The sequence below is a fragment of the Spermophilus citellus genome, assembly GCF_964194105.1.
Source record: "Spermophilus citellus genome assembly, chromosome: 10".
Taxonomy (NCBI): domain Eukaryota; kingdom Metazoa; phylum Chordata; class Mammalia; order Rodentia; family Sciuridae; genus Spermophilus; species Spermophilus citellus.
Genome location: NC_138197.1, coordinates 52,367,178 through 52,387,170, shown reverse-complemented (window position 1 = coordinate 52,387,170; position 19,993 = coordinate 52,367,178). Strand labels below are relative to the sequence as shown.

General features: G+C 34.9%; 1 protein-coding gene across 3 annotated transcripts in view; it reads right to left on the bottom strand.

Annotated features, from left to right (window-relative positions):
* Positions 1-219: 219 nt before the first annotated feature.
* Positions 220-19,993, bottom strand: part of BMAL2 (basic helix-loop-helix ARNT like 2) — a 74,311-nt gene continuing 54,537 nt past the window's right edge. For all 3 annotated transcript variants that reach the window (XM_081309044.1, XM_081309045.1, XM_081309046.1), the window contains 4 exons: positions 19,064-19,172; positions 7,168-7,243; positions 5,679-5,772; positions 220-4,475 (listed from right to left, as the gene is read on the bottom strand). In XM_081309044.1, the coding sequence (XP_081165170.1) occupies positions 4,339-4,475; positions 5,679-5,772; positions 7,168-7,243; positions 19,064-19,172 (416 nt within the window). In that variant the 3' untranslated portion in view covers positions 220-4,338. The remainder of the gene's footprint in view (positions 4,476-5,678; positions 5,773-7,167; positions 7,244-19,063; positions 19,173-19,993) is intronic.

The window sequence follows — 19,993 nt, the reverse complement described above, 5'->3', positions numbered from 1 at the left end:
GTGAGACCCTGCTTCAAAAAGGGCCCAGGATGTAAGTTAGTGATAGAGTGCCCTGTGTTCAATCCCCAGTCTCTGTGTCTGTCACACACACACACATACACACACACACACACACAGAATCAAAGACACACTTTTTGAAAGTGTATTAATTTAAAAAAAGCTACAACATAGTAATTATTACAAAATATAATTTAATTTCACTATTATTTACCACAAAATTTTAAAAATATCAATATACAGACAAGAGCAAGTGAACTGGAGAGAGCTAAAAACTGTAGAAAAGGCAAATCTACACTTGAGAACATATAAGCATCAGGTTCAGAGAGCCTACCCCAGACTGGATGGGTTTGCTAAGGTCAGTTCTCACGAGCAGCACATCTGGGAAGCTCCCTACACCAAAGTTCTTATATTATGTGAGACGGCGTCCCCAGACCTCCCTTGGAAAGCATTTCTCATCAACCAACCCACACCAGAGAAGCTGACTCATTCTAGGCACAGAAATCTTAAATAATGTCTCTTACAGGCCCCAGGGAGCTTGGGAAAATTAATCTCATCAAAACACAGCACTGTGAGAAAGGAAAGGTGGCACCTAGTGGCCACTTAGCAGTTTTTCTTTATGGCTTCTTGACAATGCTGTGGGCCCTGCTGTGCCCTGAACAGTGTTGGGCAAATCTGAGTCTCTAATTCCAGAGCTCAGCGATGACCTACCTGAATGGCAGGCACATCTCTAAAGCAGGATCTGAAACAGAAACCACCAAACACAGTCTGGTAACTAGGCATGGACTAGTCCACATACTGGTGCCCTAGACTCCACAGAATGGGACTCAAGAACAGAAGTTAATTTATAGGAGACAAAAGTAATATGGTCTTTTCTGTTGTCACTGTAGATACACACTTCCCTTCAATTTCATTATTCACTAATATTCTCCACTCTGTATTTTCCTGTTTCCCAAAAGATTTTCAAATTCAGTGACAAACAGATGGTGTCAACCTATAACTCAAATTGTATTTGACTGTAGGCTACCGTCATGTAGTAAAATGTCTGATCAAATTTTTAAATCTGGCACATGACTAGAGGCTCAGTTACTTGTACTTAATCAAGGATCAATAAATCAGGTTGACTGTTTAACAGTAGGCAAATAGACATTAACACTAGTGGTCTGAAAAAGATCAATAAATATCTCTCAAACAGTATTTAGAGGTAAATAGCATCCTGATGATATAACCTTTGGTCTACTTTAATAATATCCACTTGATGAAATGATCGAGAGCAGCACTGTCCAAAAGAAAGAATGAGAGCCATGTGTGTGATTTAAAATTTTTTAGTAGCCACATTAAAGTAAAAAGATACAAGTGAAATTGTAATGTTTTACTTAATTCAGTATATCCAAAATAACATTTGCATATGTAATCATTATAAAATTAACATGCTATTTTACATTCACATACTAAGTCTGATGTGCTGCAGTCCCAGCACGTTTTACAATACAAATTTTACAATTTGTATTGTAAAATACAAATCTGGTTTGTATTTTACTTTGATAACACCTCTTAGTTTGTAACAGCCACGTTGCAAGTGTTCAATGCCACATGTGGCAAGTGGCTACAGTAAAGGACAGTCCAGTTCTAGGTCTACCCCAGTGCTTAAGTTCTATGGATTAGAATCAGAGTCACAGCTGGGAGTAAACTCAGAAAGCAAACTTTTTTTTTAAATAAATGAGGAAACTGAGGCACAGAGTTTTGAATGGCTACACAGGGACTCTGGCTACATAGTCCCTGGCTACACAGGGACTCTTCCCACTCTGATATGATGTTACAGGTAACTCTCAGAGTTAAGAAAAAAATTACTGTCTTTGATATTTTCATGCAATTTATAGATGTGTTATTTCTCACCAAAATTCAAGATGTTAACTTATAGGAGACAATAGTACTATGCATAATCCATACAAATATTTTAGTCCTAATTGAATGAATTTTAGAGAATACACTAAATTTGGGAGAACGACAGTACCATACAAAGCATGAATGGGCTGGATTCTGGGTCCGGGACAAGAGAATCTGCGGAAAAAATTAGAGTGGGCTAAAAAATAAATAAATAAATAAAATTTAAAAATCTATATGCCCAGAGCATTCCAAGGGCTACCTGCCTGTTGGCCTATGGAATAACCCCTCCTTTTGCAATAAGAAAACTCCCGCTGTGTAAGGCAGCAAGGGCTGCATCCAGAATCTCTGCCTCTCGAATCATGAGGGTTTGCCCCTCCTATTTTTGAGGCCATCCCATAGTGATGACATAGCCTACCACTAGGGAACCTGCAATGGTGCAGTCCCCTAAAAACAGCTCTGCTGGTGGGCAGGCAGAGGGGCCATGTGATCTTTCATGCTTCTTTCAACTTAGCTGTAGTGCTGGGGCTGCAGCACGTCAACCCTCCCTCATCTTGAAGGGTTTCTTTGGCGTGTTATAAACCTGGATGTCTCTCAAGGCCTCAAATGTCAGCCCAAGAAGGGTGCTGACCCCTGATGTTGCTGGAACACACGGTATGGGCTCAAGAGCACAATGTGCCAGTACATCCTCACCTACACGGGTACCGCGAATTTCACACTTGAAAGAAACATTTGCTTTGGGTGATTGCCTGTTGGTATGTCTGTCATTAACACATCTGATGAAAATTCTCATTTATCACTTAACGGCCTCCAGAAATATCATGAAGGTCAAAGTAACACATTTGCTTTGGTGAGGGGCTCAGAGGGAAATTTGCTGGAAGGGTGTAGCACCATATGGAGAAAAGTGGATTTGAACCCTTCATTGGGGCCTGAGGGCTTGCTTCCCTCTTAGTTTTCCAGCCTATCCTTCTTTCGTTTGTAAAATACAAAAAAAAAAAAAAAAAGATATAGGAACACATTTGGTAATCTGTAAAGAGATATTAAAACACAGGTATTTATAAAAGTATGATTCCCAAGAAGGTAGGTATATAGAATTTTAATTAATCTTAGTTCTTATACTCAATTTGAGCTACTTCTTGATTAATTACTATTTAAAATAATGCTTTCCAAAATTTTAATTGTAACTAGAAATTGGTTTTAAAGTGCATTCTCATTGCCTTGATTAAAAAAATGTACTTAACATTTACTTCATTACTTTTTCCTTACAGGCATAACTGAAACTATCTAGAAAACTACAACTATTTCCTGGATCAATTAGTGATTTAGCTAGTGAGGCCATTGCTTTGCAAATATGTATAAACAAACTAGTTTATACATATTAAACACTTTAAAAATCCATGAATTTAATGTATGACTTTACCCAGGACATTTTTTTTGGGGGGGGTACAGGTATTTAACTCAGGGGCACTCAACCACTGAGCCACATCCCCCATCCTATTTTGTATTTTATTTAGAGACAGGGTCTCACTGAGTTGCTTAGTGCCTCGCTTTTTCGGAGGTTGGCTTTGAACTCTCAATCCTCCTGTCTCAGCCTCCCGAACCAGTGGGATTACAAGAGTGTGCCACTGTGCCCAGCCCTTTACCCAGGACACTTAATCTGCCTGGACCTATTTCTTCCTAACCATGTTTCAACAGCAAAAGGCTATTCTATCTGTAATGAAAATCTTGAGTGTTTATATTAAGAGCTAGTTTTGTTAATCAACAAGATCTAGGACCTAAGATTCTTCCTTTTCTGTAAACAAAGTTGAAACTCTTTTTTGGCTTTGTCTGTTTTAAATAAGAAGTCATCTCACTTAAAATTCATCTGAAAGTGTTTGACTGAGCATAAATATCCTGGCTGTGTTCTTGCCAAATTCTACAAAGATTGATTATAGTATTCATCAAGATTATGATTACAAGTTGCACTGTCCCTTTAAGTGTACAAGCACTCCCTGTTTTCTTAGAATGAATGCCCTATCCTCAAGGAAATGCTCAAGAAATGGAAATGTTCCAAATTACACAAACCTGTATCACAAATCTGTGGTAAATAAATCTTAGACACAGGAAAATGTCCACATTAAATTTTCCAAACTCAAAACCACATAAAAAAATAATAAAGTCAAAACAACATGTAGGTGGTGGTATTGGACAGAAATATTTTAGTTAAAAATATGGCAGCTAGTGGGTTTTAAGCTATTGCATGGCATAAAGGGGGTGATAATAAACCGATCAGTTCTCTTTGGAGGAAAATATATTTTCCAACCTCCCTGTTGAGAGTAAGGTGCAAATCTATAAAAACCGGTAGATCATTAAGAAAACATGAAACCAGTAGTATCCATACAGGACTGAAGAAGAGACAGTGTTTCGTAAATGAAATGCTTGAAAACGTTTCTCATTCTTGGAGACAGAAGTCAAATGCTAGAGTGTCCATTGGATGTCACTGAAGTCCCCGGGGTCCCCTAGGCCCCCCTCTGCTTCTAAGTAATTCATGAAAGCAGCCATGGCTGTGTCCTCATTGTCACACAGGGCATCGAAATCCAGCTGTGCGCTGTCACCTAGTGAATTGAAATACAGGCTTGCATAAGTGAAGGTTACCAAAGTCACACATTTCACAAACTTGGAGGTTGAATCAAAAACGGCAAAGCAAGGCAGAGACACCATACAAGGTACTTTCAGAATGTGAAGCATAGGTCTAAAATTGGCAAAACCTGATGTGTTTTTAAATAGGTCACCTATTTTTATAACAATCTGATGTTAGATAAGTTGCATTTGATTCATCCAATGTACAGAAGCTTTGTAATAGGAGATGGTACTGCTAAAGGGAACAGACTCTCAAAGTGTTGGAGTTAGGGCCTTGGGTGTACGTGCCTGGAAGGACAAATTTAACTTTTATCTGCCTTGAGAAAGATTTCCATTTGTTTAAGCCTAATAGCAAAGGGCTGAGACAAAAGTGTTATCTTCCGAAAAATCTGAAATTTTCTTACAGGTAGGTAACCAGATTTCTAATTGAAAAAGGATATATAGAAGAACCATCCAAATTAGAGATAGAAAGAGGTTCTAGAAATTAAGGGTTAAAACACAGATAAAGAGTAACTGGTTTCTGGATATCTTTCTAAGTACAATAGAATTTAAGATGATTTCTATGTGGTTCTCTGTGTGAAGCTGAATCAAATCCCTTGATTCTCTTTAGCCTCAGCTTTCTAGAAAGTGATGTCAGTTATGGGTATCTGAAAATCTTTGATTCAATTTATTAAAATCTTATACTTCTTTTTGTGATATGTATCCTTTAAAAAATTTTTGGTGATTCTTGAATGGATATTTTTTTTCCCTACTTAGAAATACCTTAGTTGTATTTAAATTGCATGTATTCTGGGCTGGGGTTGTGGCTCAGTGGTAGAGCGCTTGTCTAGCATGCACAAGGTATTGGGTTCAATCCTCAGCACCACATAAATGTAAAATAAAGATATTGTGTCCACCTAAAAGCTAAAAAATAAATATAAAAAAATAAAATAAATAAATAAATAAGTAAATTGCATGTATTCAGCAACATCTAAAACCGACTGAAATATCAACTGAATTCTTCACGGCACCTATATTTTAAAATCAAGAGTATGGTTTTTCTATTTAGAATTTGGAATGAGAAAAATCTTAGTTTTAAAACAGTGTGCTTCTTCAGAAGTCTCCTGTGCCTGAAAACAGTGAGTAAGAGGAAGTTTCTGGAAAACTATCGTGGCCAGCTGATGCCAGAGACAGCTTACTGAGGAGAGGCTCGTGAGTGCTCTGGCTTTGCCTGGTTGTCTCCAGCTCCCCTGTTTCTGAAGGACTCAGTGAAAACAACTCTTGATTTGACATCTGCAAAACACAGAATAATGAACAGTTAGGTTTGCACTTGAGTGAGATAAAAACCCCCTGGCAGCGAGCACTTACTGAGTGCTACAGGACAAGCACCCCATGGGCAGCATTCCATTTCATTTCTCAAATGTGAGGATCTGAAGTCTAAAAATCCATTATCTTTCCCAAGGTGTTGAGGCCATGATTATAAACCAAGGCCACTTGGCTCCAAAGCCACCACTGTGAACCACAACGAAAGGTACATGCTATAAGGAAAAATTTTATGTGAAGAAGGCAAAGTTTATGACCACTCGGTATCAAAGTCATCTCAGTTAAAAAAAAAAATGATGGTAAAACTATACTTCTTGTGAAATTACCGGGGAATAGTACTTCAGAGTGTGGAACAGATTAGAGCAGATCCTTTTACCAAAAAGTTTTAAACTGCTCCATGCAACACAATCTAATATTCAATGTGGCTCACAAATCACTGGCCTGTATTGTTGGATTAGGTTGATGTATTTTATCTACAAAAAGCCTATATAGAGTATGGTACTGGAGTTTTTCTTACAATAACTAAAATCTGTTTCCTATCATATTGCCTCATTTGCTAAATGTATAAACAAATTAATGAATAGGTCAGAAGATTTAGATTCTTCCACAAATTCTATATAATATTTATATTTTTAGGTTTTTGTCCCTGGGCAGATAGAAATTCTTTTCTCTCGTATTCTTCTACTACCTAGTTTACATACTTACTTTAGAGCTTTTTGTTGTTTGTACCATATTAGAATTATATTGTATTTTCATCTTCTAGTTGAGTACTAAGTTTAGTCATTTTGTATAAGCACCAAGACATTTCAATTAGCTAGTGTATGTTTAATTGAATGCAATAGCAGGGCTGGGGATATAGCTCTGAGGTAAGCATTTATGAGGCCCTGGATTTGATCCCCACCACAAAATTTTTTTTTCTTGTGGCTTATCTTTTTCAAACCACAGGAATACATGTAATCTACCAATTTAGAACCTAACTATAATCACAGCTAACATTAATTGAGCATTTACTATGCGCCAACACTGTTTTGAGTTTGTTTTTGTGTTAAACCATTGAATTTTCACATCCCTTCAGGGAATATATTACCATCCCTGCTTTATAAATGAGGAAATTGAGGCACAGAGTTTAAGTAACAAACCCAAGGCTATGTAGCAAAATATGAGTCACAGCTTGGACCCAGATGGTATTCTAACAACTTCACCCTTAACCATTATTCTAAACTTTGATGCATTTTAAAAACCATTGAGTGGCTAGAAAGAGTTCATTTTCTTTTACAGGATGGCTTCTTTTCTCAGAAGAAATAATCAAAGAGCAAATTTTATCATTCACTGATTTCTTGAACATTGTCATTTGAGTGTACTTACATTCCTGCAGGTGACAGTCTGATTATCTCTCATTGGCTCTGTTGGACTTGAATCATCAAAGGAGGAAGACTGTAACCTTTAGAAAGTGACACATAAAACATTTGCCTTATTTACATATTTTAAGGAGAAATTTACATATTTTTGCTCTATTTACATATTTTTCTCTCTGAATACATAAAATACAGCAAGGAACTTGAGGCTGAATGTTGTAAAGGTTTTCACAATCAGTTTGACTTGTTCGGTGCCAGAGTTACTTTTGACATGGAGTGCTGAGTAAACAGAGAAGTCAAGTTCTAGGACAAAGCCCTTGAGTAAACCTGCCACCTAATAGTAGAGCAAAGCAACAAAAGGAGAGCAGTGTAAACCAGCTACTTGTGTTAAAAATCAGTCCTCACACTGTCCCTGGTGGTGCACGCCTGTAATCCCAGCAGCTTGGGAGGCTGAGGCAGGAGGATCTCAAAGCCAGCCTCAGCAACTTAAACCCTAAGCAACTGAGTGATAAAATATTTTTAAAAAGTGATAAAATATTTTTAAAATATATTTTAAAATGTGGCTCAGTGATTAAGCACTCCTGGGTTCAATCCCTAATACCAAAAAAAAAAAAAAAAAATCAGTCCTCTTGAAGACTTTACACCAAAACAGAAAGTCAAAGATTTATTAACATTCTATAATCATTTTCAGTGAGAAATATAATTTTTACCCCAAATAATCCCCAGGCACAAAATCAATGAAACATAGCACAGAGAAGAGAATGGCAAAAACATAACTTTACGTCTTTACGTATTCCTAAGAAAGCTGGTAAGAAATTACAGAGGAAGAAACTAAAACAGAAATAAAATGTCTTAGATCGCAAAACCACGAGAAGGAAAGATTGGGGACGCATCTAGGGGGTTTTCCATAGGACAGTCCATGTATACAGCTCAGCCAGCTTTTCATTTTGTGGGTTCATGCCCCCCCCACCTCCACCAGTTTTATTAAAGTATAACTGGTGTACAAAATGTTTGATATAGGTATACACTGGAAAATGATTAACATATTCACTTCAAACCTACTTTGTGGTGAGAACACTTAATAACCACTCACCTCGCAGTTTTCAAATACATCTAGTACATTACTATTAACCATATAGTCACCATTTTGCACAACAGATCTTCAGAACTTATTTACCCTCTTATTGAAACTTTGTACCCATTGACCAACATCTCCCTAACTCCCATCCCTCGTACACCAATCTACTTCTATGAGTTTTATTTAGATTCCAAATATAAGTGAGATCATGCAGCACGGGTCTTTCTGTGCCTGGGTATTTCACTTAAAATAACATCTGTCCTTCATGTTGTTGCAACCGACAGGGTTATATTCTTTTGTATAACTGTATAGTATTCCACAGTTATTTTCATTCACTGATGGACACTTATGTTGATTTTTTGGTTATTGTGAATAATCCTGCAACAAATGTGGGGTATAGATACTGCTTTCATTTCCTTTGGATATATCTGGGATTGCTGGATCATATGGAAGTTCTATTTTTAATTTGATGAGGAACCTCCATACTATTTTCAATAATGGCTGCATTTAGATTCCCACCAACAGTGTGCAAGAGCTCCTCTTTCTCCATATCCTTGCCAACATTTGCTGTCTTTCATCTTTCTTATATAGACTTCTAACTGGAGTGAGGTGATATCATTGTGGTTTTGGTTTATATTTTTCTGATGATGGTGAGATTGAGCATTTTTTCTTATATATTGGTCATCTGTATGTCCTTTGAGCATTATCTATATCCTTGCTCGTTTTTTGAGTTCTTTTCTTACTGTGGAGAGGTTTGAGCTCCTTGTCTGTTTTAATATTACTTTAATATATTGTCAGATCTTGGATTTGTAAATATGTTCTCCCATTCTTTACCCTGTGGTTTCCTTTGCTCACAGAAGTTTTTAGTTTGATAAAATCCTATTTGTCTGTTTTTGCTTTTGGTTGCTTGTGCTTTGGGGATCCTATTCAAAAACCACTGTCCAGACCAATGTCATGGAGCTTCTCTTTGCTTACTCTTTTAGTAGTTTTAAAGTTTCATGTGTTTTAATCTATTTTGATTTGATTTTTGTATATGGTGAAGAGTCTAATCTCATTTTTCTGCAGGTGGGTATCAGTTTTTCAACATCATTTATTGAAGGTACTGTCCTTTATTGAGTGTTGGCAACTTGGTCAAAAAACAATTGATAATAAATGAGTGGACTTACTTCTGGGTCCCTGGTTCTGATCCATTGCTCTGAGCCTGTTTTCATGCCAGTAACATGCTGTTTTGATTACTCAAGCTTTATAGTTGATTTTTAAATCAAGTGGTATGATGTATCACATTCTGTTCTTTTTGCTCAAGATAGCTTTGGTGGTTCTATATGAATTTTAGATTTTTTTTTTTACTTCTGTGAAAAATGCCATTGAAATTTTGATAGGGATAACACTAGATCTGTGTATTTCTTTGGGAAATATGGACCTTTTAATAATAATTGTTTCAAACCATAAACATCCACTCACCCAGCTTTCCATTTATTGGTATCATCAATTTCTTTCAACAACATTTCACAGTTTTCTGTGTGCACATCTTCCATGTCCTTGGTTAAACTGCTCCTAAGGTTTTTTGTTTTTGTTAGATATTGTGAATAGAATTGTTTTATTGATTTTATTGATTTCTTTTTGGATAGCTCATTGTAAATATACAGCAACACTGCTGATTTTGTATCCTGAAACTGAATTTGTTTATTCTAAAGAAAATTTTGATGGAGTCTTCAGGTTCTCTCCATATAAGATCTTGTCACTTGCCAAAAAGACAGTTTTACTTCTTTGTTTCCCACTTGGATGCCTTTCACATCTTTTTCTTACCTAACTGCTCTGGATCAGACTTAAGCACTATATGGATTGAAGTGGTAAGAGTGGTAAGCATTTCTATCTTGTTCCCAATCTTAGAGGAAAAGTTTTCAGATATTCTCTACTCAGTTGCCTTGGGCTTCTCATATATATAAACTCTTAAGTTTAGTCCCATTCCTTCTATAGTTTGAGTATTTTTATCATGAGATGTTGAATTTTATCAAATGCCTTTTACACATCTATTGAGATGATCTTATGATTTTTATCCTTCACTGTTAATGTGGTATATCACATTTATGGACTTTGCATGTGTTAAATGATCCTTGCTTCTCAAGAATCAATCTCATTAAATCATGGGGTATGACCCATTTAATATGCTGTTGAATTCAGTATGCTAGTATATTTTGAGGATTTTTGTTCATGAGGGATATTAGCCTGTAATTTTTTTGTTTCTCTTTCTGTGTGGAGATTGAACTAAGCATTTCATACATATGAAGCAAGTGTTCTACCACTGAGTTATATCCTGGCCCCAGTTTTCTTTTCTTGTGGTAATCTTATCTTGCTTTGGTATCAGGGTAATGCTAATCTCATAAAACAAGATTGGAAGTGTTTCCTCCTCTTAAATTTTTTGAAAGAATTTCAGAAGGATTGGTATTAATATTGTTTAAGTGTCAGGTAAAATTAAGTAGTGAATCCATTAGGTCCTGAGTTTGTATTATTGATTTAATTTCCTTATCTGTATTGGTCAGTTCAGATTTTCCATTTCTTCTTTATTAGTCTTGGCAGATAGTATGTTTCAGGGAACTTAATCTACTTCTTCTAGTTTATCTAATTTGTTGGTATATAATTGTTCAAAGTAGTATTTTATTGTCCTTTGTATTCCTTTGGTATCAGTGTTAATATCATTTACAATTTTTAGTTTATTTTTAGTGTATATATTTGAAGAGTACAATGTTTTTAATACACACAGTGAAAGGATTACTGCAGTCAAATTTACATTTTCATCATGTTCTAGTACTGTATGTGTTCAGCACCAAAAATCTAAGCAAATTTTTAGTATATGATATTAACTTGTGTTCTCATGTTGTACATTAGCTCTCTGGATTTATTCACCTACAGAAATGCAAATATATATACTTTGACCTACTTCTCCCCATTTCCTTCCCTTCCCTGCCTCTGATAACTACTACTCTACTTGCTGCTTCTATTTATTCCACCTTTTATTCCTTTTGATTCTGCATGTAAATGAGAACACATTATATTTCTCATTCTGTGTATGGATTATGTCACTTGGCATAATGCCCTCCAGGTTCATCCATGTTGTCATTGTTCATAATTTGAGTCTTCTTTTCGTTCTTGGTCTAGATAAAGATATTTCAGTTTTATATTTTCAAAATCCCAATTTTTGGTTTCATTTGATTTCTATCTTTCAAGTATCCATTTATTTCTGCTCCAATAATTTCTTTCTGCTGACTTTGGGCTTAGTTTGCTCTCCTTTTTCTAGTTCCTAGAGGTATAAAGCTAGGTTATTTGATATATTCTTTTCTCCCCCTTAATATATATTTTCCACTAAAAATTTCCCCTAAGAATTGCTTTTACTGCATCCCATATATTTTGGTATGCTGTGTTTAAACTTTCATTTGTCTCCAGAATTTTTTTCTTTGATTTATTAGTTGTTTAGTAATACACTGCCTAATTTCTACATTTGTTAATTTTAAAATTTTCCTCTGATTCCAAGTTTCATACCACTGTGTTCAGAAAATATATTTGATATATGATTTATTTCAGTCTTCTTAAAATTTCTAAGACTTGTTTTGTGGCCTACCATATAACTCAAGTGTTCTTGAAAACAATGTAGTCTGTAGCAGTTGGATGGGATGATCTCTATATGTCTGTTTGGTCAATTTGGTGTTGTTCATGTGCCCTGTGTCTTCACTATTTGTCTGGATGCCTCTATCCATTGCTGAAACTATGGTACCTACTATTAATGCAATTTATCTCTTTAATTTCATCAATATTTGCTTTACCTATTTAAGTGCTCTGATGGTGGGTGAATACATATTTATAATTGTTATATCTTCTTGATCTAGTGACTTATTTATATAATGACTTTCTTTGTCTCTTGTCACAGTGTTAGACTTAAGATCTATCTTGTCTGATGTGAGTATAGCCACCCCTGCTCTCTTGGTTACCACTGGCATGAAAAAATGTTTGTTCATCCCTTCATGGCCAGCCTCTCTCCTTGGAGCTAAAATTAATCTCTTGTGGGCAGCATAGAGCTGGATCTCGTTTATAACCCATTCGAGCCACTGTATATCATTAAGTGAAGAGTTAATCTATTTACATGTAATTATTGATAGCTGACTTACTCTGCAACTTGTTTTCTGACTGTGTTGTAGCTTCTGTGTTTCACTGCTTATGACCTGATTTCTCTTTTTCTTTTTTGGTCGTGGCATATTTTGATTTATCTTTTGTGTGCCTACTATAGGTTTTGTATTTGCCATGAAGCTTACAAAAACCATCTTATAACAGGTCATTTTTAGATGACAATTGCAACCATATACAAAACTTCTATACTCTTTCCTCCATTTTATGTCACTGGTACCATAATTTTTCTTTTGTCTATCATATATCTGTTAACAATAACTAGTTATAATAATTTGCTAATACTTCCGTCTTTTAAATTTTATGCTAGAGTTAAGTGATTTGTGTGCCACATCATATTAAAATATTCTGAATTTGACTATATTCTTTACAGGGAGTTCTGTACTCTCATGTTTTTATGTTAATGCCCTTTCATTTCAACTTAAAGAACTCTGGTTAGCCTTTCTTATAAAGAAAGTCTTATAATGAACTCCCACAGCTTTTGTCTGGAAAAATCCTTCTCCCTCTTTCATTTCTGAAGGACAGACTTCCTATACATAGTATTTTTGGTTGGCAATATTTTTCCCCCTTTCAGCACTTTGATGATATCTTCTCACTAGTCCTGGAACTACATTTTTCTGTTGGGAATTTGATAGTCTTAAGGAGGTTCCCATGTTTATGACAAGTTACATCTTATCTTTATGCTTTAAAAGTTCTCCTTGTCTTTGACTTTTGAGAATTTGATTAAATATGTCTCAGTTACCACCTCTTTATATTTACTCTATTTGATCTTCATGGATCTGAATGTTCATTTTTCTAAGTTTGGGTATTTTGTGCCATTTCTTTAAATAAGATTGCTTTCCCAAGGCTGAAGTTTCAGCTCAGTGCTAGAGAGCTTGCTTAGCACTTGTGAGGCACTGGGTTCAATCCTCAACACCACATAAACATACATACATAAATAAATTAATTAATTAAATAAAATATTGTGTCCATCTACAATTAAAATATATATATATAAAATTATCGCTTTCCCCTTTCTCAGTGTCTTTTGAAACTCCCATAACATGTGAACACATTTACCTGATGGTGTCCCACATGTCCTATAGGCTTTCTTTACTCTTTTTCACTCTTTTTTCTTTTGTTCCTCTGACTGGGTCATTTCAAATAACCTATCTTCAAGGTCACTTATTCTTCTGTTTCATAGTCTGCTGCTAAAGCTCTCTTTGGAAGTTTTCAGTTCTGCCTTTATATTCTTTAGCTTTAAGATTTCTGTTTGGCTCATTTATGGATTCTCTGGGTTGAACTTCTCATTTTGTTTGTTGTTTTCCTGATTTTATTTAGTTGTCTGTGTTTTTCTATAGCTCGTGTTGATCTTCATTTCTTTAGAGTTTTTGGCAGTGTTCTGTTTCCCTGACTTTTTTCATGATCCTTATGGACTTGTGTTGGTACCTTCACATTTGAAGAAGTAGACCCCTCTTCCAAAGTCTTTACAGACTGGCTTTGGCCGAGAAAGATCCTCACCAGTTAGCCTGTGTAGAGATTCTGGGGATTGGGGAGGATATCTAGCAGAGTCCATGGCAAGCTTGCCTATAAAGTCCTCAAGCAGACTGGTTGGGATTGGGTCAGCAGAAGGGAGGGTGTGGTACCCAGCTTTAAAGAGGCCAACCTGGTCCATGTGGTTGGGCCAGGATCCTGGTTCAGGAGGGTATATTTAGCTCTCTGGTGTAGTCCTGGGTTCCTGGGAATGAGTTCAGAGGCTGAGTGTACAGGGGTCAGCTGAGCGCTGGAGTAGTTCTAGAGTCCGGGTCCACATTGGCAGGTGTAGAGCCTGGCCCCATGGATACTGGCCCAGTACCAGGTTCTACTGAAGAAGACCTGATCTAATCTCTGGTTGCATCAAGACCAGAGACTGAGTTGATGGTGCAATCTTAAGGCATGGGGCTTTGAGGACAGGCCTGGCTTCAGATTTCATAGAGCTAGGCCTATGCTGGTGTCCACAGTAAAGCTGAGAGCTCACTTTACTCTCCTTCCCTCACATGGATTCTTTAGCTCTTGTGATGGTATTTTCTTGAACATAAAGTTGTTTGTGTTAATGTTTCTAAAAGGAAAAGGGCACTGAAAGTCCTATTCTGCCATCTTGCTGACATCACTGTTGGTTCATATTTTAAAATCACTACCTGCTCACTTAGTCTTGCATTAATGAAGAAAAATATCCTATCCCTCATGCCTTTCACTTCCAAATTAATGTTCTGAATCATGGTTGTCTTCATATTAGTCCCCTGCAAAAACAAATCTAAGTCCCTTCTCTACTTTACCTTAGTGAGAACTCCTCATTGCTCATCAACCAGCTCCTCTCTCAATTGAATGTGCTTGTCCTTTGAAACCAACATGTTTTTCCTTCTCACCTCTATACATTAACTGAAGTGCCACCATATAGAAATGCCCTCCCTACTGTATAATGAACTTTCTGACAGAACCCAACTGTCAACACATGGCTCTATTTTCACTTATGATATCCCTGTAACATGGTCAAACAATTTTTAAAAAGAATGCCAAGAACATTCAATGGGGGAAAAGGGTAGTCTTTTCAATAAACGTTATAGAAAAACTGGATATGCACATGGAAAAGAATGAAGTTGAACTCTTACCTTAGACAGATAAAAACATCAAAGACTAAACTTAAGTCCTCAAACTCCAAAATTCATTGAAGAAAATAGTGGAATAGCTCCATAACATTGAATTTGGCACCAATTTTTTCAAGCTTTTTTTTGGATATGACACCCAAAACCAAGAAAGGAGATAACAAAAGAAAGTGGATAAACTTGAACATCAGAAACAAAACTTTTGTGCAAAAAACAAACAAAACAAAAAACAGCAAAAAAGGCAAACCATAGATTGAGAAGAAATACTTGCAAATCATTTATCTGATTGAGGGCTAATGTCCAGAATATATAAGCAACTTGTACAAACTCAACATCAAAACAACCATATTACAAAATGGGCAAAGGACCTGAATAGACAATACTCCAAAGAAGGGAGACTAAGGGCCAATGAACAAGTGAAAACAATTCTCAGCATCAGTAATCACTAGGCAAATGCAAATTAAAACCAAAAGCAGATGCCACTTTACATCCATTAAGATGGCTATTATCAAAAACAAAACAAAATTACAAGCTTTGGTGAGAATGTGGAGAAATTCAAACTCTTGTACATTGCTTGTGAGAATGTAAAATGGTGTAGTGTAAAATGGAAACAGTATGGTGGCTCCTCAAAAAAAAAAATAGAAATTCCAGATAATCTAACAATTCTACTTCTGGGTGTATACACAAAGGAATTGAAAGCAAGGACTCAAAACAGATATTTGTACATCCATGTCCATAGGCAGCATTACTCATAATAGCCAAAAGGTGGAAACAACCCAGGAGTCTATTCATCCACTGATAAACAAAATGGGGTACACACATACAATGAAATATGAGTCAGCCTTAAAAGAAAATTCTTACACATGCTATAACATGGATAAACCTTTAAAGCATCATGTCACAAAAGAATAAATACTGTCTAATTCCACACGCAGGGTACTCAGAGTAACAAAATTCATAGACCTAAAATAGAATGGTGGTTGCTAGGGATTAGAAGAAGGGGGTAAAAGAGTTTTTGCTTAAAGAGTACAGAGCTTCATTTTTGCAAAATGAAAAAGTTCTGGCAGTAGTGGTGATAGCTGCGCTAAATGTGCCGATATTTAATGCTAATAAACTGTACATTTAAAAAGGGTAAAAAATCAAATGCACATCCAGATCCACTAATGTCTTTTCCATTGCCTAGGTCACTGAGTTGTTAAGAGGGGAAGGAAACTTGGATCCTGTAATGAAAGTCAGTCTAGGATTAGAAGCCAAAAATGCAAACCACACATTTGAGCAACTAATCATGTATTATGTGGTAAAATCAGTTTTACACTGTATGTTTGTGATGAGATTTATATCAAAGCACATGATGAAACATGTTTTACAACTGAATTATTAAAGTACATAGCACACAGTTTAAGTATTCAATAAGTATTTGTTCATTAAATAGGCAGATCAAAGGCAAATGGCAAGTGTTTCAGTAGTGATTTTTTTTCAATTTAAAATTCTTAAAAATTGCTAAAAATTAAAATTGTACAAAGTCAAATAAAAAGATAAAAAATATCATTCTTTTATATCTACTGTCACCTAATACCCAGTCCCAAATATGAAAGATAGCCAGTTTGAACAAATTTTTCATATTGCCATATATTATATTATAGACTCAGAGGTTCCGTCTCTATAACTGTAAAATCTCAAACATCCTGAAAATAGGAAGATTTTTCTAAAATCATTTAGTAGCAAAATCTGAACTCATTAAAATCTAACCTTGACTGATATTTTTTAAAAATTCCATTTTATGTTATTTAATGAGTATTTACATGCTTCACTCCAAATATGTATTTTTATCTTCTAGTATGGAAAATTTCCAACAGATAAAAAAAAAAAGAGATGGTATGAGGAAATCTCATGTACTCTCGAACAGCTTCAATACTTATTAACTCTTTCTTAATCTTATTGAATGTGTATATCTACAAGCTCTTATTTCCTTTTTGCCCTTAGGATTATTTTGAAGCATATCCCACTTTTCCACTTAATCCATACCTACCTCTCATGGCAGAAATACTGATGCAAATGACTGTAGTCTTGACCATGATACAAGTGTTCTCTGGAGGTATTATACATAACCCTTAAAAAGGGGGGGTGGGAATTCCCAAACACTATTTTTCTTTTTTTAAAATTTAATTAATTTATTTTTATGTGGTGCTGAGGATTGAACCCAGTGTCTCACATGTGCTTTAGGCAAGCACTCTACTAGCCCCAGCTCCCAAACATGATTTTTCTAAAATCCAAAGAAATCGAGTTCTAAACAATTCTGAGTTCAAAACATGTGGTTCCAAGGGTTTTAGGTGGGCAATTATGAACCTGCATACACACATATCCACATATATACACATATTTTTTTCCTCATGCAAGTTTGTGATTCTACATGTTACTTTTTTTTCTATTCCTGTGCCTTTTGCTATTTACCATGTATTTCAATCTTTCCATATTAGCATAATAGAGCTACTCATTTTTAAACAGTTGCAGAGTATTCTACTGTATGGATATACCAAGAATTATGAATTATGGTTATGATAAATATTTAACAAATAGTAAAGGAAAAAAACCAGTCTTGCTCATAGATCTTTATACAGATGTTTAAAAACATGTGCTTCTGGGGTAGAATTGGTGAGTTTGAGGTTATACATACATTTACATTTTTTATGAGTATTGTCTAATTGTCCTCCAAAGTTACTGTATTAATATATATTCACACACCTTATGATGTCTGTTTTGTCACTCTTTCACCAATACTGAGTATCAACTTCCAAATCTTTGATAATCTTCTAAGTGTAAAAAGTACCAACCTCATTTAATTTTGTGTATGTATATTTAACTGAGTAGAGATGAGTAATTTTTAAAGTTTCTCAGCCATTTGATTTTTATATTCTCTTCATATCTGCTAATGTTTTTAAAAATTGAGTTTTGATTATTAAAACTTTTTTATACTATGAAGTTTAATATGCAGTTATGTAAAGTTTAATATATACATACATTTTTATAAAAGTTCATATAACAAAGTTAAAGATAAATCAAACTGGAAAATGTTCATTTCATGATAGTTTGAATATCTTAATATAATGAGGAGTTTTATAGCATAAAGAATAGTTATAAAAAGTTTTAATATATAAATTCTTATAAAGTTTGCATCTATGTACTAAAATTGATGCACAGTATGACTTATTTCCACTTACTGATTTAAAAAGCCACTTTTACCATACAGTAACTTTCCATATGCAGTTGAGTCTACTTTGGAAAACTAATCTTTTACATTAATCTATTTGTGGGTTGTACCAAAATATAATGATTACAGCTTTAAAACATTTTTTTAATCTCTGACAGGGTTAGTCTCATTTTATTTTATTTTAGTTTTGAAGTTTTCTAGACATTTTAATACAAGTAGTGTCATTTGTCAAATTCCAAAAATAAATGCATAATAGCATTTTTTACCTGATTCAGGTCAGTCTAAGGACACTGAATTTTATATCAAATTTTCACAATGAAAAACAGCTATGTCATAAAAGTTATTTGAGCTACCTTTTATTTATCTTTGTAAATATTAAAAGTGGTTGTTGTTTTATGTAGGTCTGGACACTTTCCTTTTTTATTTTATTTTGTATGGTGCTGGTCAAACCCAGGACCTTATACATGCCAGGTAAATAGTCTACCACTGAGCTACACTTCAGCCTCAGCCCTGGACACTTCTTATGAAATCTATAGGGCTGGAGTTGTGGTAGAGTGCTTGTCTGGCATGTGTGAGGCCCTGAGTTCAATTGTCAGCACTGCATATAAATAAATCAATTAAATACAAGATCCATTGACAATTAAGAAATATTTTTTAAAAATTTGTAACTTAAAAAATATATATTTTTAATATTGTTCTAGTGCTAATCTCTTCCATTATGTTAGTAAACTGGCTATTTGCTTATAGAAAAACTGATTTTTGTATGTTGGCTTTGTAAATAATAAATTTACTTGTGAAAATATATGCAGCAATAAAGCATTACCTTTGTAAATTCAGAACTTCGTTTGCAATGTCTGTTCCGATACTGCCAGCACCAAGTACAGTTCCAGTAGACATTCCAGGCACATGGATACAAGATTGCTTAAGGGATTCTAAGCAACAGCAAAAGAAAAATAATTCAATTGAGACTTATAAAAATTATGTAACTTTGGTTAATAACTTTCTTTTTTTCCCCAGTTTTCCAGATCTTTTTTTCTTTTGTTTTTCTTTTTTTTTTTTTAATATTTATTTTTTAGTTCTCGGCGGACACAACATCTTTGTTTGTATGTGGTGCTGAGGATCGAACCCGGGCCACACGCATGCCAGGAGAGCACGCTATCGCTTGAGCCACATCCCCAGCCCCTTCTTTTGTTTTTCATTGATTTTATTTTTTAAAATTACACGACAGTGGAATGCATTACAATTCTTATTACACTTAGAGAGCACAATTTTCCATATCATTGTATATAAAGCATGTTCACACCAATTCATGTCTTTATACATGTACTTTTTTTTTTGCATTACAATTCTTATTATGCATATATACCACAATTTTTCATATGGTTAATAACTTTCAATTCAAATAATTTTCTAGTTCTCTTTCTCCTCCTACTTTCATCTCCATACGAAGGCCTGAGAAATACTACTTTATTTCTCATATTTCCTAATATTTTTATTACACAAATATGTTAGTACAACCCTGTGGTTAAAAACTACCATATTGCACCAATAATCATTACAGATTTTATGCCAAAATTTTTTTCAAAATAGTGGGGTGCCAACATTATGTAAAATTTAAAAAAAAAATAGAAATTGTGCTGGTATTACTTAAAAATCATTCATTACTAAACTGTCTTTGGTGCAACATTAGGATGCATGGAATCCACGTAAATGAGGTGGTAACAATTATGTGGTGAAATATGGTAACAGATAA